Genomic DNA, 21,171 nt, shown 5'->3' with positions numbered 1-21,171 from the left:
GTGTGTGTGTAAAGCATTAAAGTGTTTATGTAATCATGTTCTTCTCTATACTCCATTCAGTGAGGCCATCGAGTCAGTAGAGGCAGAGGTAGAGATGGAGGTAAACAGCCGCATAAGACGCCTACGAATACAAACCTAAACCTAACTAGTATCTTCTGCTTATAGTATGTATACATATGTACAAACGATAGTTGGGCAAGTTTAAAGCCTCGTGTACAAATGCATGTGGGATATTCTAAGAAACTCCTATTATAACTCAATTGAAAATCAATAACATCAATGTATATATTGGGCTTAGTTAATTTTTTCAATCGGACAGTCGCGAGGTAGCCGGCAACACTTGCATAAAATAACAAGCAAATGAATAATTGATATTATTTTACGAAATAGAATAATTGTTATTATTTTCTCTTGAAAAGCTATTCGCCACAGTATGATGACAGATCTTCCTCTTTATTTAATAAATTTATAATTAAAGAACAATTTAATAAATTTATAAAATTAATAGTAATTCAAATTTTTCTTCTCAGTCATTTTTCTAATTATTAAAAAGATGCAAATACCGGAAAAAATTCATCAATGCTATTGTTGCTCAAGTTTTGAGTTTAATGCTCGTCTCATCAGAAGTTACATTGAAAACAATTTTTTACCTTCATTAATTCTTGCCTAACAATGCCGGATACGTTATTAATAAATTCTTTACAAACCCTTGGTTTATATTCTTCTGCACAGACCCAAATATTTAATGTTTGAATACAAGGTAAGCAATTGAAAAAGCTACATGTAACAAATTTACATGTAATCAGTGAATGAAAGTAAAGAATTCTAGTAAAGTTTCTGAGGTTAATAGGAAAGGGAGTTGTGGATTTATGTTCTTCCATGCATGTTGACACTTTGACGGCCACGCCGAAATCACATGTTTCGCTCAGGAACGCCACAATGTTTTAACACAGGGCACCGTTAGATGCACCAATGACCAACGTGGCCGTCAAAGTGTTAATAATTCTTGGGCATGTGGTGGTAGATCCTGCTAAAATAAATGTAAAAAATGATTAAATTTCGTTCATGTTTTATTCACAAAGACAATTGTAGTCAAAGTTAATAAATATGTGATAATATAAAATCATATAAGAATACAAGAGAGAATTAAAAACTTAAAATATGCAATATCGTAAAATCTGAAGTCCGTCCAAACCCAAAACGGAAGAACTATGTAATACGAAATAAAATAATAAAATAGAAATATAAAATAGTTATTCTAAACAGACCTTCACATATTGAGTAGCATCAAGTTCTTCACTGTTTTCCAAACCTTTTATGAAAAGTTTAAAATTTCTTATTTTCTTTTCTTTACGTGAATTCCTATTATGAGCAGCTGCCATTCTATTTCTTTCATAGGTTATTAACCTGAGGAAGCGCTCCCAAGCTTCATCAGAAACAAAGTCTTCTCGAGTTATATATTCTGTTTTAAAGCCATTCATAAAACGAATTTTTTTAGGTGGTATTTTTTTGATGAATGAATGTTTCCTAAAATTACATTGGAAAGAACAATTTAAAAATTGTATACTCTTACAGAGAATCACATACAATTCATAATATCAACAAGATCGAAATTAATTTCTACAGCCCTCTTTAGACCAGTCCAATCATGAACATCTGAACAATTATTACAAAGTGAATAATCTACCTTCTATTACCACTGTTTGGAACATTATTCATAGTATTATTACTTTTCTCTCCAGTTAAACAATCTTGTTCATTTGTGGCTTTAATACATGTATTAGAAAGATCAGTCACCATCTCAGATTTAGAATAGTCTTTATCAATGGGTCTTTCAAACAGCTTTTCTGACCCTAAATCTTTTTCTTTTGATGTATCATCTATATTTGCAGAATTAATAATATTGGTTAATGCTCTTTTGCAAGATTTGCCACTGTTAGATGAGGTTGACTTTAGGTAATTATTTCGAAAAAGGGTACATCTAACTGATTTCAATGATCTTCAGATATATTGTCAAGTTTAATATTCTGAATAACATTTTCCTATATTTATGTATAATCGCTGTTCAGTCTTAGTTTCCAAAATATTCACGAAGAACTTCAATGAAGTTCAGATTGTGAAATCTGCGAGATATACCCTTCTCTGAATAATTACCGGATTTTTTAAAACTTATCCTTTGAGGAACCGCATCTGGACGCAATCGTTTTCTACTTCTTAATTCATCAGAATCATGGAACGATTTGTCATCAAAATGGTCACTGCATATAAATGTAGTTTTGAAGTTTGGAGCTGTCAATAAATTTATTGCGTCCATCCATTTCTTTCTTATCAATTCATTTTTAGGAAACCTATGTACGTTTATAATAAGAATTACTTTATTCAATTTTGAGACAAGAAATCATAAATACACTTACATGTGAAAGCTACGTCTATCTTTGGAAATTGGAGTCGCTTCTGTTTTACATATTATGCATTTCTTAGTCATGCTGAAATTTAGCTGAAAATTATTTAACCCATATAACCCATATAACTTATGAAATAAATACAAATACCACAGAGATATGAACACAAAATAAATAACGACTTTCAATTATGAATTATCAATATTATGAGTGTTATTAGACAAGGGCAAAAGAAGCCTGTTAGCAGCATTCTCTTTCTATTCCTATATCACCTTTTCATTCCTATATTGCCTTTGTTCATCCACTTCTCTATCTTTATAATAGGTATATCTATGTAAACTCAAAAGGTCAAAGGAGGCTCCAGCCACTAGTCACTGATAAATATGTATGCATATCAGTGTCTCTAGCAATGATATCAATGACTCACGTGAATTTGTTCCTGAAGTCAACATCTGCCAGCTAATAACTGGAGTTCCTTGCGCTTATCATATGCTTAGCACCACCGACAATCTACAGATGTACAGAGATGTACAGAATAGGTGTGATAGGATCAATATTATTTCATGTCCTACATTTTGAGGATCATCCGACTTCCCATTACCATTTTCGTGTCGCATGCGATGTTATCGATTCAGTATTGTTGTGATTTAAATTAAAACTAAATTTTCCTATGAAATTACAAATAAGGTAACAATAACAGTCAACAGTCAATAGTAACGCATACGCTGTCACGGACGCACAATTATAGATAAAGTTCATTATAATTATACTGACAGTTTTTTATAAATAACTCGGAAATTAAGCCGAGCAGTAGTAACATGTATAGAACGAAGTTGTTTAGAATCATGCCCCCGACAACGTATTAAAAGATTATCGAAATCTAAAATGGCAGTTCTAATAATCACCGCCTAATTTTCCACGTAAAGTACAATAATATTATCTCGAAACATTTTTTTTGTACCATGAAAAATAAGAAAGCAATTAAAGGTGTCAGAGTTAAGCGGGGCACCCTATATATTATAAAAGGATGTAATTATTTTTATTACTTCTCTCTAAAGCTTTTCTAAGTCTTTCTTTAACTGTAATAATAGTCATATATTTTTGTTCTAGTACTCTGGGAACTCATAACAATATAATCCTTATTGAATCTTTTGAAAAAATCTGCCGAATTTTTTCAATAATCACACATTGTGGTAATAAAAAGCGAGATTTACAACATGGTGATATATCAATATGATGAAATGCGTTTTACATACTCATTTCTTATTGAATGAAACTTGACTGATCTTTTGAATCGAATGATGTTTTTTACCGGAGGAATGAAAGCTCTTATCAATATATCACAACCTTTATGTTCTTACACGATGACTCATATATCGACAATGAAGAAGTTAATTGTTTGTTTTCCTTAATTAGTGAACAATGTTCAATTTAAGCGAGATACATTGTTTTTATATGAATTTAATTTGCAAATGTTTTACTACCTAAAGTAAGTTTTATTGCTAGTTATAAGGTCTATGATTTTATCAAATTTTTCTTTTAAATTATAAATAGTATAAATAGCAATTATACAGGCTGGGTCATATAAATTGGGACATCTACATATCTCCATTATCAATGGTCGTATGAAAAAGTTCCACAGTTCAAAGTTACAGTATTTCGAGGGAAAAAGACAGGACTTAAAATTTTATCGGCATGATTGGCCCTCCATTGTTAGTTTATTAATTAATTAAATTCTATGTAAAGCGGTGCCGGATCTCTACCGGTCCACCGGGAATTTTCTCAAACTCCCGATGACCAGCCCACCCCTGGATATAGGCAATGGTATATAATGTTTTTTCTGAAAGTCATTTTTTTTAGTAAGATTTCAAGACCATTATTATCTTTTTAGTGGAACCATACATTTTTTTTAATACATTAATCTATAAGGAAGTATCAATACTTATTTATGTTGGAAAACAATTAATTTAGCAGATATTTTAACTTTAATTTGTCAAATTTAACGTATAAAAGATAAAGACAACGTAAACACAAGAATACCGTCTTCCGCGTCTTTCCAAGAAATGTTGTTAGATTGTGTTCTTTTCCTTATTTAACAGTTTAGTATGAAATCAACACTTAAAAGTAAAATATGAGATCCAGATGAGAGCAATCGGTTTGATGTACTATTACATCTTGAGCTGAATTTATATTGGCCCAGTAGCATTCCAGTTCAGTAATCCAATCCATTTGTTTTCATTCTAGTACAGTGCCGTCATTCCAGTAAGCAATCCGGCACAACGACTGGTTCTAAAGTTTACTTTTTAATCCAGTTTACCTCCACCATCGAGAATACGGCATTCCAGTGTTACTGGAATCGTTTAGACAGTTCAATATCCATTGCTGGTTGGAGCATAGTACAGTGTACACGAGTTTGTGTTTTTAATTAAAAATGGCGAAAAAATTAAACAAAAATCAAACTTCTAAGTTCGTTACTCTGTACAGAGAACATGAGTGCTTATGGGACATCGCGTCTAAAGATTATAAAAATAAGGCTATGCGTGAATCTGCCTTGAAAAAGATTTGCGAAGATATGCAAATGGAAGGTTTTGGCGTAGAAGATGTTAAAAATAAAATAAAGTCTATTCGATCTACTTACTACTTAGAATTAGACAAGATTAAAAGGTCAACTACATCTGGTGCTAGTGGCAATGTATATGAACCTAAAATGAAATGGTTCACAGAGCTGGACTCTTTTATAAAAAATGTGGTGGTGAAAAGAAAAACGCACGTAAGTCAATTTCTAATAACCTTTATTATTTATTATTTAAAAAAAGAAATGTAGATATGTATTAATGTATCATGTTGTTCTGCCATAGAAGTTTCCCGTTATTGCCAAGTAATTTGTAAACTGAGATCTTTTTTGTCCGACAGGCAAAGTAGAATTATTATTGTCCTGATGAGTGATATTCTCAAAAGGATTAATTTGATATCTCCAATCACCATGAACGAAAATAGAGTTAATGGTATCATCTTTCCGGCATGTTTATATATTACTACACAACCTGTAGTAATATATGAGCTTGTACTTTTTCATAACCAGTTGCAGAGGGCACGATCATGTAAACAGGCCTCGGCACTTGCTAGAGAAAATCGTCCGATAATTGAGTCATGAAAAATCAACATTGAAAACAAGAAAGTTCTCGTTCTTGCGAGATAGACAGAGATGAGTAGAGTGTCTTTGTATCAGTCTAAGATATTCGTAGCATGTCATTCATACGTAGAACGAGAACCTTCTTCCCTTCTATGTCGATTTCTCACAACTAGTCACGAGTCAACTTGTTCGATTTTAATTTTTAATTAAAAAGAAAAAAAAAAATTAAAAATTGTATTTTCAGGACAATAATGACAGTACCCAGTCTGAATCAGAAAATAATGTTACTGCAGCCCCTACTATATGTTCTGGAATAGAATCACCTAAAACGAAATCAAAAAAGAATAAAATGTCACGGCTATCTTCAATAGTTAGTAGCGCGAAATTGCTACAGAATGACATATGCAGAGCAGAAGAAGATGAATTCGATGTCTTCGGAAAGCACGTCGCAAAACAATTACGAAAACTTTCAACTGAACAAGGTATCGTAGCTCAAGAAGAAATTCAAAGCGTGATAACGAAATATCGATTAAATGATCTGCGTTATTTCAATGATTAATAATAATCAGATTAAACTAACCTTTTAATGCTCTACATATTTCGCGCCAGACCTCTGGTACAAATTTTTATATAGAGGATTTAGATGTCCCGAAGAAATGACTGAGGTTTTTATAATTACTTCCAGCTGTCAGGGAAGATAATGTGACTTCTAATATTAATTTTGTTGATCTCTTTGTGTTGTTACGTTAAATATTACTTGAGATTAAGGATAATAATTCTTCAAACTTTATATTATAGCGATATTATGTTTCATATATCGTTTTATCAGTTTTTTTTTGTGTAAATCCATTATCACTTTCAATTCACCACTTTCAGCAGTTCAAAAAAGACTGAAACAACGTAGACATCGAACAATTTTCAATTAAACCATTGGTATGCAATCACTGAATCCATCGACTGAATTAGTGTAAACCCAACTTTAGTCCAAATATTATATCCCATTTGTTTGAATGACAATCGGTCGATGTCTATGTTATTCTAGTCCTGTTCGTGCCGCTGAAAGTGGTAAACTGCAGTGACAATGGGTTCACACTGAGCCATGAATACTGAGCCATTTAGAATCCATACGATTCCAGTAACGCTGGAATGTCATGTTCTCGATCGATGAGGATTTGAAAAGTAGACTTTCGATCCAATCACTGAACTAGATCGCTTACTGGGATGACTACATTGTACTGGAATGAAAACGCTGTTTACATTACTTCAGCTAAGATCCATGGATTAGAACAATGGACTGGAATGCTATTTGACTAGTATAAACCCAGTTTTATAAAAGTCCGTACTATGGCTGTGACAGTTCGAACCCGTTCGGCGAACAGAAAAAATATGTCCGGGATACATCCGGACCACGGATGACGAATGGACACAACACTGATAATGCATGAAGCGCTACATTTAAAACTATGGTGACCGATTCGGGCACGGGGCGCGGCAGGGGCACAGAACGGACATAGTTCGGTTGTGTATAAATGAACTTTTAATCTTCACATGTTTGCTATCGATAACCAGTATAAATATTCACGCGATTCTTGATTATTCATTGTCATCTACGCCGTTTTAAATACGGTACTTATTGTTGGCCAAATAATTTTAATACTTTACGTTTTCTTTACATCTGTTTGTTTACAATATAAAATGTGTACATGTTAAAAAAGTTTAAAAAATGAATTAAAATTTCAAGGGTTAACTTGTTTAAATATTTGTTTAAGTAACAGATTAATTTTAGATAGAATGGAACATCAATCAATTGATTTTGATTGATGCTTTATGTTTAAAAAAATGATGTATTTAAGTCCGCTTAAAAGAAAGTAATCGATCAGCCAGAAGAATCTGATTCCTATCTTATCACAAATCAACATGAAGATAGCATTTGATGGTATTGACAGCTGTTATTACTATGAACCTTACGCAGAAAGATTGATACGTTAAAGAGTCTACATGAAATAATCTAATCACATTTTTCAGAGTGTTCTGTGATAAAAATAGATATCATCTTATAAGCTTACATCTTTTCGTATGAAATAAAGTAAGTCGTATACAAACAAAGAATACTTCACAAGATAAAATCCACATACTGCCATGATAATGTTATATTGTATTGTATTGTATTGTATCGTATCGTATTGTATTGATCGTCTCCTCTGACTTATCAAAAATAGATTAGAATGCCGAACGTAAGTATTCAAACTAAATCAAATTAAATACAATATAGTGTACAAGACTCTTCTTCTTTTTCTCCGTTTAAATTCTAATTGTTTCACAATCTTAGAATGTTATTCTACAAGCATTGGGAAATAGGCATATCAAGGATGATGACAATTGAGATATTTAGCAGTGGGAAAAAACATCACTGAAACGAGATAATGAAAGCTGAAAACGATTGAAAATGTATCGAACTGAACGCAGTGTTTAACACAGTGAATGTTCGTAGAACACAACAGTAATGTGGTTTCAACAATTAATTTTGAGTATATTAGTTTTAAGTATAAATGGTCTCGTCCGACATCCAGAAGGTAGGGTTAAATCAGTTTTTTTCTGGTTAATTAAGTTCAAAATTTTATTTACCTACTAAATAATAAATAACAAATTAAAATAATATTTTAGCTGTGAATAGGAATTAAGTTTCTTTTAATTGAATTTAAACAAAAGTAATTTAAGATGCTAACATTAATCTATTTATTATTTCTTATTTGCAAATGAAATTTTATTTTTTATTTGGCTTTAATCGAAAAACGAATGATAATATACAAATAAAGAATTTTTCCGTATCTATTTCATTTTGATGTATTCATCATAGCTAATGGACATTATCAAAAATTGTAATTTACAGTAATTTCTCTGATTGAAATGTTATATTTGTGTAATAAATAACTAAAATAAATAAAAATCATAAATAAAAGGTAACACTTCATTTGTAAATATCAGTTAATTTAATTATTCTAAATAATATATTTAGACTTACCCAAATAACAAATAATTTATTTGCGTTTTTTATTTGAACTCTCTATTTAAATAATTATTTCATTGGAAATTTATTCAACATAATACTCAACATTGGCTAAGTATATTTTAAATAATAAAACTGCTTTTATTTTTCAATGAAAATAATAATGTTTACTATTTAAGAGATGCCTGATAGATGCTCTTGAGATATGTTATCAGCATCATCATTTTGAATATTTTTTCCGGTACGTATAACGGGTTATCGGTTTTAGTTTTCAAGTTATACATAAAAGTATGTTTGGTATCGTATGCGCCGCGTGAAACTGTCGATTTATTACCTCCTCATGAATTCTAGGGATTTTTTTAAATATCTTCATAGTGACGTATAAACAATGAAAAAAATAATAAGAATTCCAGTCACTGAATTCCAAATGTAAAGGGGTACGTAAATAGAATTGGGCTATCTAAAGGATAGTAGCGGCGCAATATCGATAATAGCGCGACTACGTCAACACAATTATAATTTGGAAACACACACATACGCATACACAGACAATGATTATAATATCTAATCTACAATTTTGTATAGAACATGGAAAGGAAGTATGCACATATCTGATATTAAACATACTTTTGTGTACAACTTGAGAACTAGAACTGACCATCCTGTGACAGGACCTTCGCATATCCTTTACGCGCCCACCTACAAAAAAATTAATAACATCAGACCATGTCCCCTTTGAAGTCATTCTACTTTTGTCTGAAACATTTTTTGATACAATTAATTGTATCAAAAATATTTCAGCTTAAACACTTAGATGAATCATCCTGTCGTATGTATATGAAAAAGTTGTTCAGAATGATGATCTTGATAACATATTTCAACGGTATCGGAATCGATAAAGCGGTAATTATTCAGCAATTCAACCCAATTTTCTTCTGCTAATTGAAATTAATAGAGAATAAACTTCCTTTCAATTGTTCAATAAAAACAATATGTTGTAATTATTTATAATACTTCTCTATATAATAAAATAAAGAATAACGAACTAATTCATCAACAGATATAGATGTGAATTCGTTTTCAAATGAAATTGAATTATGGACCAAGTTGGACTATGAGGGAGAATTGTTCAATGATATGATAAAATCCTTGAAAATTCCTACAGAACTTCAGAATTCTGACTGGAGATCTTTTTCAGCAAATTCTGATACTAAAATATGTACAATATGTAGAGGAATTTTAAAAACATTTTTCAATTTACGACGTAAAGGAATGTCAGAAGAAGATATAAAAGATAAAATAGTAAAATTATGTGTACTGCTCAATATTCAAACCGAAAGAGTGTGTAGAGGAGTTGTTGAACTGAACTTGGTAATATGTACATATGTAATTAGATTTATCAAAATATTTGACTATTAATGTATATATTATTTTAATTTTCTATTATTTTTATAGCCTATTGTTCTGTACATAATAGATTCAAAACCAAATTTAACAGCAAATACAGTTTGTGGCGTTGTTCTAGAATCAAAATCATGTCCTTTAAGCGATCCTGAATTTGATTGGAATATTCATGTTGATAACAATTCTAATGCAATAATTACTGATAATGAAACACAAGAGCAAATAAAAATTTTACAAATAACAGACCTACATTATGATCCTCTTTATGAACCATATAGCAATTCAATTTGTAGAGAACCAGTTTGTTGTCGAAAAGGACAAAATGAACCTAACATGACTTCATTTGCTGGCTTTTGGGGAGATTATAACTCCTGCGATACCCCATGGCATGCAATCACTGATGCCTTAAATCATATAAAAGATACACATCAGGTAATCTCTAATGTAACTAATTTAATATAGAAAAAAGGAACAAAATCCAGCTAATGTCTGATTAATGTATACTTCAGTTAGTATTCATAAGATATTTAACTAAAATACATATAATCTTAAAATTTTGCTTTTATTTTTTCTTCTACTTCAGTTCAAATCTAAATTAGTTATTGTAGATAACTATGCATAGTAAGATTTATACAAAAAAATATTAAATATGGCTAAAAAATGGATTTTTAATTTTAATTTTAAATCAAATTTAATTTCATTCCCAGGATATAGATTTTATATATTTTACTGGTGATATTATAGACCATGGAGTATGGGAAACTTCAAAGGAAGGAAATGTACAAAGTCTTGTAAAAATTTATGAATATATTCATGATACTTTTAATGATACTATAATATATCCAATATTTGGAAATCATGAATCAAATCCTTTAAATCAGTAAGTTTATTGAAATTTCCAATGAAATTCTCTACTATACACAAAGAATATTTAATAACACTTGTATATAAATTTATCAGATTAGATAAATGATTCTATGTAAAATAAACTCACTCTTTTCTAAAAGATAAACAAAAATTTACATTCGTTCAATTAATGAAATTAATGTTTCTTTATTTATTGTGTTTCAAAATAAGATATGTTTTTACAAAATTCTGTATTTTGAAATTCATTCCCCTAGTTGTTTTGTAAATTTTCATACAAACATTACGAAATTATACGAATTATTATGAAAATATTTTAGATCTGTAAATGAATATTGTTTTAGTTATAATTGACGATTTTCTGAATTATATGTAGGTTCGCACCAAAAAATATAACACAAGACAATTTATCTACAAATTGGCTTTATAAATTAATGGCAGACCTATGGATTGCATATGGATGGTTACCAGAACATACTCGTTCTACTATACTTCAAGGAGGATATTACACTGTTGTCCCAAAAAGAGGATTTAGAATTATAGCTTTAAATAGCAATGTGTGTTATTCTTACAATTGGTATGTGAAATGAATACAATGCTATAATTGTATAAATTTTATTATACAGAATGTTACTAGCAGAAGAAAAAATAGTAGAAAAATAGTAAAATATGTATCAAAATTATATTCTATTTTATAACTTATTTTGTGATTGATTTTCTTCGTATTTCTTTCAATTATTTTATTATACAGGTGGCTTTGGTATAATCCGCAAGATCCTGATAATCAATTACATTGGCTTGCAACTATTCTTTCTGAAGCAGAGAGGAATGATGAATTTGTACATGTTTTATCCCATATACCCTCTAATAGTAATAGCTGTTTTAAAACATGGAAACGAGAATATTTAAGAATAGTTGATAGATTTTCCCATATAATTAAAGCTGAATTCAATGGACATACTCATAATGATGAAATAGCAATATTTTATAATTCTGGTATGAAAGCAAAAAATGTTGCCTGGAATGGTGGTAGTATAACAGCTTATTCAAAATTGAATCCAAATTATAAAATATATATAGTAAATTGCAGTAATTATGTAAGTTGTTCTTTCATTCATTTATGATATGATAAAAAATTAACTGGATTATAAAAATGTACAAATAACCTTTTTTTTATTTTAATTTAGGATAAAAATAATAGCAAATAGACGTTCAAATTTCTTTTCTTACAGGAAGTAGCTGATTACCAAAATTGGATGTATAATCTCAGTTCTGCCAATAAAAATATCCATGTAAGACCAACCTGGTATAAATCATATTCTTTTAAAACAGAATATGACCTTCCAGATTTATCTGTTAAATCCTTAAATAATTGGCTCTCTATAGCAGCAAAGAATGAAACACTATTAAATAAGTATTACAAGTATGTTAGAATTATAATAAAAGTTATATCATGCAATATTATTCTATTATTGTACATTATTTAGTGGTTCATTATATGGTTCATAGTACAAATCATCATACAATGGCTCATAGTAAAAATTCATTTTTTATTGCAGGAACTTTTACAAACAAGCAGGACCCAAATTGCAAGAAAGTTGTGATATGAACTGTAAGAAACAGTATTTATGTCGTATAATTGTTCATTCAAAAACTGAACTATGTAATAATATTTTAAAGAATTGAAATTAAAATTGAAATAAAAAATCAAATTTTGCTATATTGTAAGTTTAATATATTTGTAATATGAATTTTACCTAATTAAAATTTACAAATTCTTAATAGTATTAATGATCTTCGTTTGACGCCTTACAAATCTACCCATTTTGCTATTGATCTATCAAAAACTTTTTCTGATGGAATTTTATCAAACACATTAATCTAAAAACACAATGATCGAGTTAATATATAATATTTAATTAAAGGACAATGTTTTAATTACCTGTTTTCTAACGTAAATTAAAAGTTTTTCTAGATGTTCTGGATTGTTACATTCTAAGCAAAAGAACCTTCTCCATAATGCACTAGCTAGTACCTTGTCATCTGACATGATTCCTTCATCATAACCAACTATAGCTGCATTAAATTGATATGACAATTCTGCTACTTGTCTTTTTTTTGTTCTTGGAGTCATTGGCTAGTGATAAAAAATTGTAAGTATTTTACATTATGAGCTGATTAGTGGAAGTTAAATTTAATGAAATAAAAATGAAAGTAGAGATATGAAACTTCTATATAAAAATAAATAAATTAAGATAAATTAGAACTAGATAACAACGCGCAATTTATTGATTACTCACACCAAGTAATTCTGCTCTTATAAGAACATCATGCCACATAGCCTCGACCATTTTGCTTATAACTAATTTGCCCTTCTCTCCTTCAGCCATGAAACGTACCATTAACATCCAAACATGCAATTCTGTGACTAGGAACCAAGAGAAAAATGTATCTGGCATATTGAAACCTAATAAATAAAAATAATGATTAAATAATTACAAAAATTAATTCACTTAACCAAATCACATCAAATAGAATTAATAAGAAATTAAAGGCAATAACATGCCTTTGTAAAATATCGAATAATTGAGTCCATCAGGAATGTCACCATACAAATCATAACCCAATTCATTTAAATGCTAAAATACAAAGAAATATAAATAATTATTACATTATTACGAATATTACGAATATATAGATATTATATTTGGAGACATTAAAATTACAATGAATAATCATACTCACAGTTTTTTTTTTAAAAAGATCAAGCTTATGTGACAATGTTTTAATTATTCCAATTTGACTTATTGGTTTAACTAAACTCTTAGACGTATGTACATTCTTATAAAAATGACAAGATTGAGGTCTGATTAAAAAGTTGATGCCACTATTATCAGCCAGCTTGCATTCTGTGATATATTTTAATGTCAACGCTAATGGTATCTTCTGTCATAAATATTTCATATCAACCATCAAATCAAGAAAGAATAATTTAATTAGATACCATAAATATAAAATTATAACAGTTACATTTAGAATTTACATTTTCACAAGACTGGATAAAAATAATACAACTAATAAATAAATGAAAAGACATAAGATTATAAGATATATTTAAACGTACGTATACATATAAAAATGCTCCGTATATTATTAAAATTTATATATAATTATAGACTTACGTAAAGTAGATTATTAAATAGATCATAATCGATTATGTAGACACAAATACTATTACTATGAATATAAAACTAAATCAATAAATAAAAGTCACAATATTTCATATATAAAAGAACAAAATTTGTCAATAATCAAAGAAATTATTTATAATATGATAAATTAAAATTACTTATTATTTTTAACTATTTGAGGTTAAATTAACATCTCTTTATTATAAACGCAAATATACCTGTTTGAAAGTAAACGTTCTTACACAGTGCATCATTCTGCTATATATATTTAAAATCTCTCACACTATATAAAAGACATTTAACCTTTTACTTTTTAAATGAGAAACTAAATTATAACCCCTGTCTTCTTTTCAAATACAGAGGTATTTTTCACCATATACTCTTGAATACAAAGAGCGGCAAAGTTCGAAACAATCGCATTTCCTATGATTTTATTAAAAATGTTTTTTAAGAGGTAAACTTGTCCGGTTTAGACATTTAAAAATGATTAATCATGAAATATTTACTATACGTTAAAAATTATAAATAGTTCCTCAAAATTATAAAAATCTGTTATTTAATTATAAGTATCTCAACTCTGATAATTTTATTCTATACAGAAATTTTCTTTTACATGTATGTAATATAAATGTTTCAAACTTTTTACTTTAAGCTTCATTGAAGCTTTTATATATTGAGGACATTATATAACTATAGATAATCATATTCTTTACATATTAATTATATATGCCTATACATACATAAGAATCGTTTATGCGTTTCTAATAAATAAATAAAATTAATAATAATTTAAATATTTATATAGTAAGATGATCATTATTGACTATGTTTTTATCAAATTGAGAGTTCTGAATTCACCTGTCTATATAACTTAAAATATTAAATTAAAATTTCGAATATATTGGATAAGAATCACATTTATAAATATTGATATAAATTAGTGATACAGTATGCATATATATATATGTATACACATACTTTTCAGAAAGGTTTACGCATGCGTTTTCACATTTGTCATATGTCCAAATTTTTAACTATGTATGTATAACTTGATGCCGCGTCAAAGATAGAAATAACTGAGTTGTACAAGTAAAATGTGAATTATACAGAAAGAAGAATTGTAAAAATATCCAAGAAGTTTTGTTAAAATGTACTCTATAAAAACACCCACTTTAAGAATCGATGAAGCTGATCTTAAATGTAAAAATGGTTGTGGATTTTATGGAAATGCCGAATGGGAAGGTTATTGTAGCAAATGTTATCGAGAGTATTTACAAAAACAAAGATCAGAAACAGAATGTAATGTTTGCGGACAGAGGTACGATTTATACGTTTATTGATCAATTTATATTAGGCCAATTTATATTATACCAAATTTTTTTTTATTTTTAAAGCCATATGTCTATATGTAAATGTAAAAATTTTAGAAATGTTATTTTTTTATATTGTAAACTTTGCGATAACAATTACATTGCATTAAAATGATAATTAACATGGAATTAGGTTTCAATTGACACTAAATATGTTTATAATGCATGTATTTATACATGAAAAACAATTAGAAATTGTACTATTTAGATTTCATTCTTTTGTGCATCAAATTTTTTGTGCTTTAATATAATGTTATATTTATTTTCATGTAAATGTTAATAATCTACTTATTAATTATTTCTTAAAATATATGGATTTGTATATTTTTTATATTTATTGCTACAATCTGATTAATGTTTCAGTGCCTCTTCTAACAAGAATGCAATTAGTGCACATCAAAAATATGAGGAAAAGAAAGTACAACAAGAGAAAAAGTATAAGTTATTAAATATATCTTTTCGTAAACCAGTTGCAAAAGGTACATTTGTCCTATAGTATATTTAACTTTGTATTTGATTTTTGTAAAACATTTACTCAATATATATTAAAAAAAATTTAATTGTTATTTTATGTATACTTTCTTTTATCAGATTTTTTGTAAATGTTATTTACATTACTTACATCATTCTGAATGTTTTGATTTTTACTAAAGTACAGGGGTACCAAGAATTACTTCATGAATTAACAAAAGATAATCCTGATCTTGAAAAAGTAAAAGCTGACAACCGAGACCTAATAGGTATAATTGCTAAAACACCGGTAGAAAAAGATGTTAGAAAGTGTATGCACTCATTTATAATTGAGATACTGCAGAATAAAGATGTGAAGAGAATAGAGGAACTTTCAGAGATTACACAAACTTTTTATCAAGTATTTGCTAAACGTTTAGAAAATAGTGTTAAATATGCAGGTATTGAAAAAATAGATTTATATTAAAATGATCTAGACATTAACAAATTAGTGTCTTAAAGTAGTAAGTAGTAGTAGTGTAAATTAAATTTTTTAATTTACTATTTCAGATATATCGCCAGAAGTTAAAGAAAAATTATTAGATTATGTAGAAAGATATGCAATGACTTTGCTCTACAGAATTCTGTTTTGTCCACCTTTTACAAACGACGAAGAAAAAGATTTGGCAATACAGAAGAGGTTCGCCTTATTCATAAATCAAATTAATAACATTTCAGATAAAATAGAATGACAATTATGATAATTACAGAATTCGGCAATTGAACTGGGTTAGTGGAAAAAATTTGGAATGTCGAATACATGAAACCAGTTCTGAAGTTAGAGAACTTGTTTATACTTCCATAACTGGTTTGTTATTAAAAAAGTTTTAATCGGTTATGTTAATTTCCAACATTTCCAATTATTGAATGTGTTAGATTTATTCACCAATTATTTGATAATAGCTTCCTAATTTGTTGTAGATTTATTAAATATGGATTCCGCAAAAGCTCCACAAGAAAAGCTTTCTTGCGTTATTTATTGTTGTCGAAATATATTTGTAATGTTACAACAATCTGTTGGTGGGCCTGCATCTGCAGATGAATTCCTTCCTGCCTTAATTTTCATTGTTCTAAAAGCTAATCCTGCTCGTCTTAAAAGTAACATCAATTTCATTACTAGGTTCTGTAATGCAAGCAGGTTAATGACAGGGGAAGGTGGATATTACTTCACAAATCTGGTAACATTTATTTTAATATTTATCAAGAATGTTACTACTATCTTATAATGAAACAATCAATGAATAAAAACAATTAGCTTTCCTTATATGACATTTAAGGTAATGAAATAACAACAACAACTATAATAATAATAATAATAATAATAATTTCAGTGTTGTGCTGTATCTTTTATTGAAAATTTGACAGCTGAATCATTAAATATGGACGAAAAAGATTTTAATGCTTATATGTCCGGAGAACGTGTACCTGCTAATACATGGGAATCTGCTTTAATGATATGTGAAGTACATACTACATTATTCTTTAATGATATTAAATTACTTATTAGTATAATAACTTTTAGTATAATTTATTTTCATGTATATGCAGAGTCTGCACTTAATGTGCGAAGATATAACCCTCCTTGATGAAATGAAAGCCAAAACTGCAGAAATAATGACTGAAGCATTAAACTTAAAAGAAAAGATGTTACAATTTCAGGATGAAATGAAGTCAGAAGTGAACACGGTTTTAGACAGAACTCCATTGTTAATTACACATAGCCAAAGATTGCCTACTAATTTAGATTGCGAAGATATTGAAAGTTATCAGTTACCACCTCCAATTATTCCACAAGTAAGAAATCTTTTTAATTAACAAATTTTTAATTAAAAAATTCATTATAAATAGTTACTGGTAACAACAGGTCTGCCCTGCCACAATTAATAATTCCACACCACAAAACGACGTGAGAACTTCTTTAATAGAAGATTGTATTACACCATCTCCCACTTTTGATTTTCCTTCTTTCATTGGTGATGACAGTTTCGATGTAAGCAAAGCAGAGGATGAAACGAGTCTTATAAGTTTGGATACACAAAGTGATTTTGACACACAACAGGACAAATCTACAAATGAACTACTAGCATCTACCCATTTGAATTTACCATGTTCTACAGAATCAGAACAAGAAGATTATCACGGTTTCACTGTTCAAGGTTCAAATATACCTACAATACCTTGTAGTACTGGTGACTTATCTTTGAATACTACAGAAATGGAATGTGAAAATTATACAAGTTATTTTCATAATGTATAAAACAGATATATTTTAGTTGAAGTTTTAGAAACTGTTGCTTAATTATTATAAATAGATTATGCAATATTACACTGTCCAATACAAATTTTTATTTTGCGTTATCCTTCAGATGGTTTTTACAATCGGAATTACTTTATTACTCTCAGTTTTAAAAAAATACGAGTTCCCATAAAAGCACATAACGTTGAGTAAAAATGAATAGAATACACACAAACACACACACAATGTAAATTACTTAATTATTTTAATCCTACAGATTTGTTCTAATAAAATATGGAGAAAAGTTTTTATCAAAAGATTTGTCGATTAATTTTCTCATTACTCCTATATATTCTATATAAACTTAATAATTAAAACGTATATTACAAAAGTAAACTGTTAAAATTAATAACGTGTTGAAATTCTCTTATTCTTATAAGGTACTAAAATAATATTTAGTTTAACTGTATTATAATATAATTATTATTTCAAATATTCTACAATACTTTAACCAAAAGATAATCTTAACTAAAAGTATGTCAAATTTAATACATAAAACTTCTCCAATACAAGTATAGAGGAAGTAAATTATCTTTCTTCTGTAGTTTTGCATTAAAGACATCAAAGTCTGCTTTTCTTAATTTATTTAAATACTTTTGCAAACAAATTATTGGTAAAAAGATTAAATTTGCTTCTTTTCCCATACTATGTTTAAGAGAAATTGTCTAAAAATAAGAAAACTTTTATAGTATATTAAAATATAAAAGATCAAATGTAATCCGTTCCTTTTTTTCATTCTCTACTTTATCCATTCCATTTTAATTCTGCACTTGATATGTACTTACAGCATCCAGATGTAATTTTCCATAGGAAGCTACATCATATATTACATCTTGAAGATTTTTACTGGATTGGCCCTGTAATACAGCTTCTGTAGAAACACTGTGTTTCATTAAAATATCTTGTGGTAACATATTCACTCTTTTACTGGCATTATAAGGAATCGATCGAAGTAAGTTGACAATGCCATGTGCCTTCCCTAAATGACTGGCAGCATGATCAGCATTAATATTATTTACACCGTGTGCTTGTAAAAGAAGATAGTAAATGGAAGAACTACTGTATTCCGCATATTTTTCTATTTCACTCATATTACGAAATGAATAATCCCGAAGTTTATCAAGCCTTATATCAATTAAACGTTTGAAATAATGTTTAGAAAGAGAATGTTTCTGTAAAATCTGCAAAGATTGTTCTTACAATTATTATAATTTGTGGGACAATAAATAGTACAGAGAACCAAAGAGATAAGAAAATAAGATCATACTCTATGTAACTCCAACATAACAGGATTTCTTGGAGGATTTCCTTTATATGTATTATTTATTGCATCTGACCAAAATTGTAATCTCATTTCTCCTATTCTATAATCACGCACTTGATCTCTTACTTGAGCTACTTCAACATTAAATGCACGAATTGCAAATGCGGCCGCTTCATTTTTGTTTGATAATAGCAATGTACACAGGAAGTTTTCATAATCATGTTTTCTGAAAGAAATTAACAATGTAAAAAGTAACAATTTATTTAATGACTTTCTATATATATATCCTTGATTATTTATTAATTGTTTTACAGTTTTGGGAAATTTAATGTTTTCTCAAAGTATAATTGTTAACATTTTCTCATTTATTTAATTGTTCACTTATATAATAACAAATAATGCTAGAAATAATATAACATTTAAAATGAACAGCATGTAAACATCTAAAATAACTATGACTGTCAACTACTATATATATATTCATTATCAGTAACTATAAAATACCTAACCAATTCCGAACAATACGTAGCTGGCGTTTGTTCTCTAGAACTTGAATGCCTTACACAAGTTTGTAACAACACGTTTTGTTTCAAACAATGATTTCTATTTATAATGGATATAATATTGGACATGTTCCACACTAAAAATGCAAATGACTTCAATAAAAGTAATTAAGTGAATAACATATGAGAATCAGATAAATAATAATTGTTAACTAATATAGTCAAACTTAATATTAATTTAACAACGTATTAAAATATGCTGCCTTTATAATTTATTTAAAATGCACTACATATATATTCGAATCTTTTTTGAACTTCGTTTATAATAGAATTGAATATCAATGTGGTTTTTAAGTAATGATATATCTAATCCATAAATCTTTGTGAAATACAGAAACATAATATGTTGTATACCTACAAACTTATGTATTAATTTAGAAAATAAATGTACTGAGAACATTAATCTCTATAAACACAAATAATTGTTGTATAAATAATTAGATTAATAATTTTCATTGTTTTTCATTTAAAACCAATGTAAAAATTATGATATATGGAAAATTGTATAATCTGTCGTTATTCTGTAACTTATTGTATATCATATACTACTTAGCCTCTTAATAATTCTATATTCTGTTATCAACAACGTAACTCGAGATCCGCGTGCGCGAGGACATGACCATTTGTACGCTTACTACTACAATCAAAACATTAAATGCGACATCTATGAATCGCTGCTAGAACTAGAGTTAATTATAGGTAAGAACACAGAGGGAGTTTGGTGTCACCGGCCACTATGATTACGGTCATATACATGTATATATAAATATAATTCATCCTAAAATTTTAGTAGTTTTCTACTTTAATTATATTAATAAAACAGAAGAATTTTGTTCTGTCCGAAACAAAACTGCCAAAGATTATAATCTTGTTAGATAGTGTTGCTAATGATCTTCAATATCGAAGCAACATTAAAACCAAAAAGAAACATTATGTTAATGTTATACATATGCAATATTAAATAATAAGCTATACTTTATAATTTTCGAGTAAAAGATTAAACTAATTGTAAGTTAACATGCACTTAGAAAATGTTGTTATTAAAAGGTTATAAAAATATATACTATATATTAATTTTCAATTGTTTATTTGTTAGAAAAATATTTTTTAAATTTAAGTCGTGCAAAATATCTGCATAAACGTCTTAATGATTTAACAAGAAATAAC

General features: G+C 28.3%; 6 protein-coding genes across 17 annotated transcripts; 3 read left to right on the top strand and 3 right to left on the bottom strand.

Moving 5' to 3' along the window:
• Positions 1–1,052: 1,052 nt before the first annotated feature.
• On the bottom strand, positions 1,053–3,169 carry LOC117239130. 4 transcript variants are annotated; one of them, XM_033504459.1, is made up of 6 exons: positions 2,830–3,169; positions 2,675–2,732; positions 2,415–2,486; positions 2,155–2,348; positions 1,688–1,880; positions 1,053–1,527 (listed from the first exon to the last, which is right to left on the bottom strand). In XM_033504459.1, exons 1-6 carry the CDS (start codon positions 2,852–2,854, stop codon positions 1,254–1,256), a joined length of 816 nt encoding a protein of 271 aa, XP_033360350.1. In that variant the 5' UTR covers positions 2,855–3,169; the 3' UTR covers positions 1,053–1,253. The 4 variants fall into 4 exon arrangements, with proteins under 4 accessions (XP_033360350.1, XP_033360351.1, XP_033360353.1 ...); XM_033504460.1 differs by having other exon boundaries at positions 2,415–2,497; positions 2,675–3,165; XM_033504462.1 differs by lacking the exon at positions 2,675–2,732 and having other exon boundaries at positions 2,415–2,497; positions 2,830–3,165.
• A 138-nt stretch (positions 3,170–3,307) lies between these two features.
• Positions 3,308–6,414, top strand: LOC117239132. 5 transcript variants are annotated; one of them, XM_033504465.1, is made up of 5 exons: positions 3,308–3,431; positions 3,513–3,891; positions 3,977–4,226; positions 4,647–5,172; positions 5,780–6,414. In XM_033504465.1, the coding sequence occupies exons 4-5, from the start codon at positions 4,834–4,836 to the stop codon at positions 6,092–6,094; spliced, it is 654 nt and encodes a 217-aa protein (XP_033360356.1). In that variant the 5' UTR covers positions 3,308–3,431; positions 3,513–3,891; positions 3,977–4,226; positions 4,647–4,833; the 3' UTR covers positions 6,095–6,414. The 5 variants fall into 5 exon arrangements, with proteins under 5 accessions (XP_033360356.1, XP_033360359.1, XP_033360357.1 ...); XM_033504468.1 differs by lacking the exon at positions 3,308–3,431 and having other exon boundaries at positions 3,467–3,891; positions 4,647–4,813; positions 4,887–5,172; XM_033504466.1 differs by lacking the exon at positions 3,308–3,431 and having other exon boundaries at positions 3,467–3,891; positions 4,652–5,172.
• An 879-nt stretch (positions 6,415–7,293) lies between these two features.
• LOC117239126 (sphingomyelin phosphodiesterase 1-like) lies at positions 7,294–12,538 on the top strand. 3 transcript variants are annotated; one of them, XM_033504451.1, is made up of 10 exons: positions 7,294–7,471; positions 7,561–7,769; positions 7,865–8,108; positions 9,603–9,913; positions 9,998–10,378; positions 10,654–10,826; positions 11,187–11,387; positions 11,562–11,907; positions 12,043–12,233; positions 12,370–12,538. In XM_033504451.1, the coding sequence occupies exons 3-10, from the start codon at positions 8,039–8,041 to the stop codon at positions 12,494–12,496; spliced, it is 1,800 nt and encodes a 599-aa protein (XP_033360342.1). In that variant the 5' UTR covers positions 7,294–7,471; positions 7,561–7,769; positions 7,865–8,038; the 3' UTR covers positions 12,497–12,538. The 3 variants fall into 3 exon arrangements, with proteins under 3 accessions (XP_033360342.1, XP_033360341.1, XP_033360343.1); XM_033504450.1 differs by having other exon boundaries at positions 7,294–7,769; XM_033504452.1 differs by lacking the exons at positions 7,294–7,471; positions 7,561–7,769; positions 7,865–8,108 and adding an exon at positions 9,344–9,445.
• On the bottom strand, positions 12,390–14,401 carry LOC117239131 (ubiquinol-cytochrome-c reductase complex assembly factor 1). Of its 2 annotated transcripts, XR_004494355.1 has the most exons (7): positions 14,220–14,401; positions 13,556–13,756; positions 13,377–13,449; positions 13,111–13,277; positions 12,753–12,947; positions 12,568–12,691; positions 12,390–12,420 (listed from the first exon to the last, which is right to left on the bottom strand). XR_004494355.1 is itself a non-coding variant. In XM_033504463.1 (6 exons), exons 1-6 carry the CDS (start codon positions 14,253–14,255, stop codon positions 12,620–12,622), a joined length of 741 nt encoding a protein of 246 aa, XP_033360354.1. In that variant the 5' UTR covers positions 14,256–14,401; the 3' UTR covers positions 12,594–12,619. The 2 variants fall into 2 exon arrangements, 1 of the variants encoding a protein (XP_033360354.1); XM_033504463.1 differs by lacking the exon at positions 12,390–12,420 and having other exon boundaries at positions 12,594–12,691; positions 13,556–13,753.
• A 619-nt stretch (positions 14,402–15,020) lies between these two features.
• Positions 15,021–18,434, top strand: LOC117239125 (rab5 GDP/GTP exchange factor). Its single transcript, XM_033504448.1, has 9 exons — positions 15,021–15,319; positions 15,735–15,850; positions 16,025–16,282; positions 16,392–16,521; positions 16,592–16,689; positions 16,803–17,059; positions 17,213–17,344; positions 17,430–17,675; positions 17,746–18,434. Exons 1-9 carry the CDS (start codon positions 15,150–15,152, stop codon positions 18,136–18,138), a joined length of 1,800 nt encoding a protein of 599 aa, XP_033360339.1. The 5' UTR covers positions 15,021–15,149; the 3' UTR covers positions 18,139–18,434.
• Positions 18,435–18,576: 142 nt separating this feature from the next.
• On the bottom strand, positions 18,577–20,640 carry LOC117239128 (NADH dehydrogenase (ubiquinone) complex I, assembly factor 6). Of its 2 annotated transcripts, none has more exons than XM_033504456.1 (5): positions 20,597–20,640; positions 19,946–20,081; positions 19,445–19,667; positions 18,963–19,358; positions 18,577–18,842 (listed from the first exon to the last, which is right to left on the bottom strand). In XM_033504456.1, the coding sequence occupies exons 1-5, from the start codon at positions 20,625–20,627 to the stop codon at positions 18,663–18,665; spliced, it is 966 nt and encodes a 321-aa protein (XP_033360347.1). In that variant the 5' UTR covers positions 20,628–20,640; the 3' UTR covers positions 18,577–18,662. The 2 variants fall into 2 exon arrangements, with proteins under 2 accessions (XP_033360347.1, XP_033360346.1); XM_033504455.1 differs by lacking the exon at positions 20,597–20,640 and adding an exon at positions 20,359–20,590.
• Between the last annotated feature and the right edge of the window lie 531 nt (positions 20,641–21,171).

This window comes from Bombus vosnesenskii, unplaced genomic scaffold (assembly GCF_011952255.1).
Source record: "Bombus vosnesenskii isolate JDL3184/JDL3185 unplaced genomic scaffold, Bvos_JDL3184-5_v1.1 scf7180000013883, whole genome shotgun sequence".
NCBI classification, from domain to species: domain Eukaryota; kingdom Metazoa; phylum Arthropoda; class Insecta; order Hymenoptera; family Apidae; genus Bombus; species Bombus vosnesenskii.
This window is presented reverse-complemented; position numbering and strand designations above follow the sequence as displayed.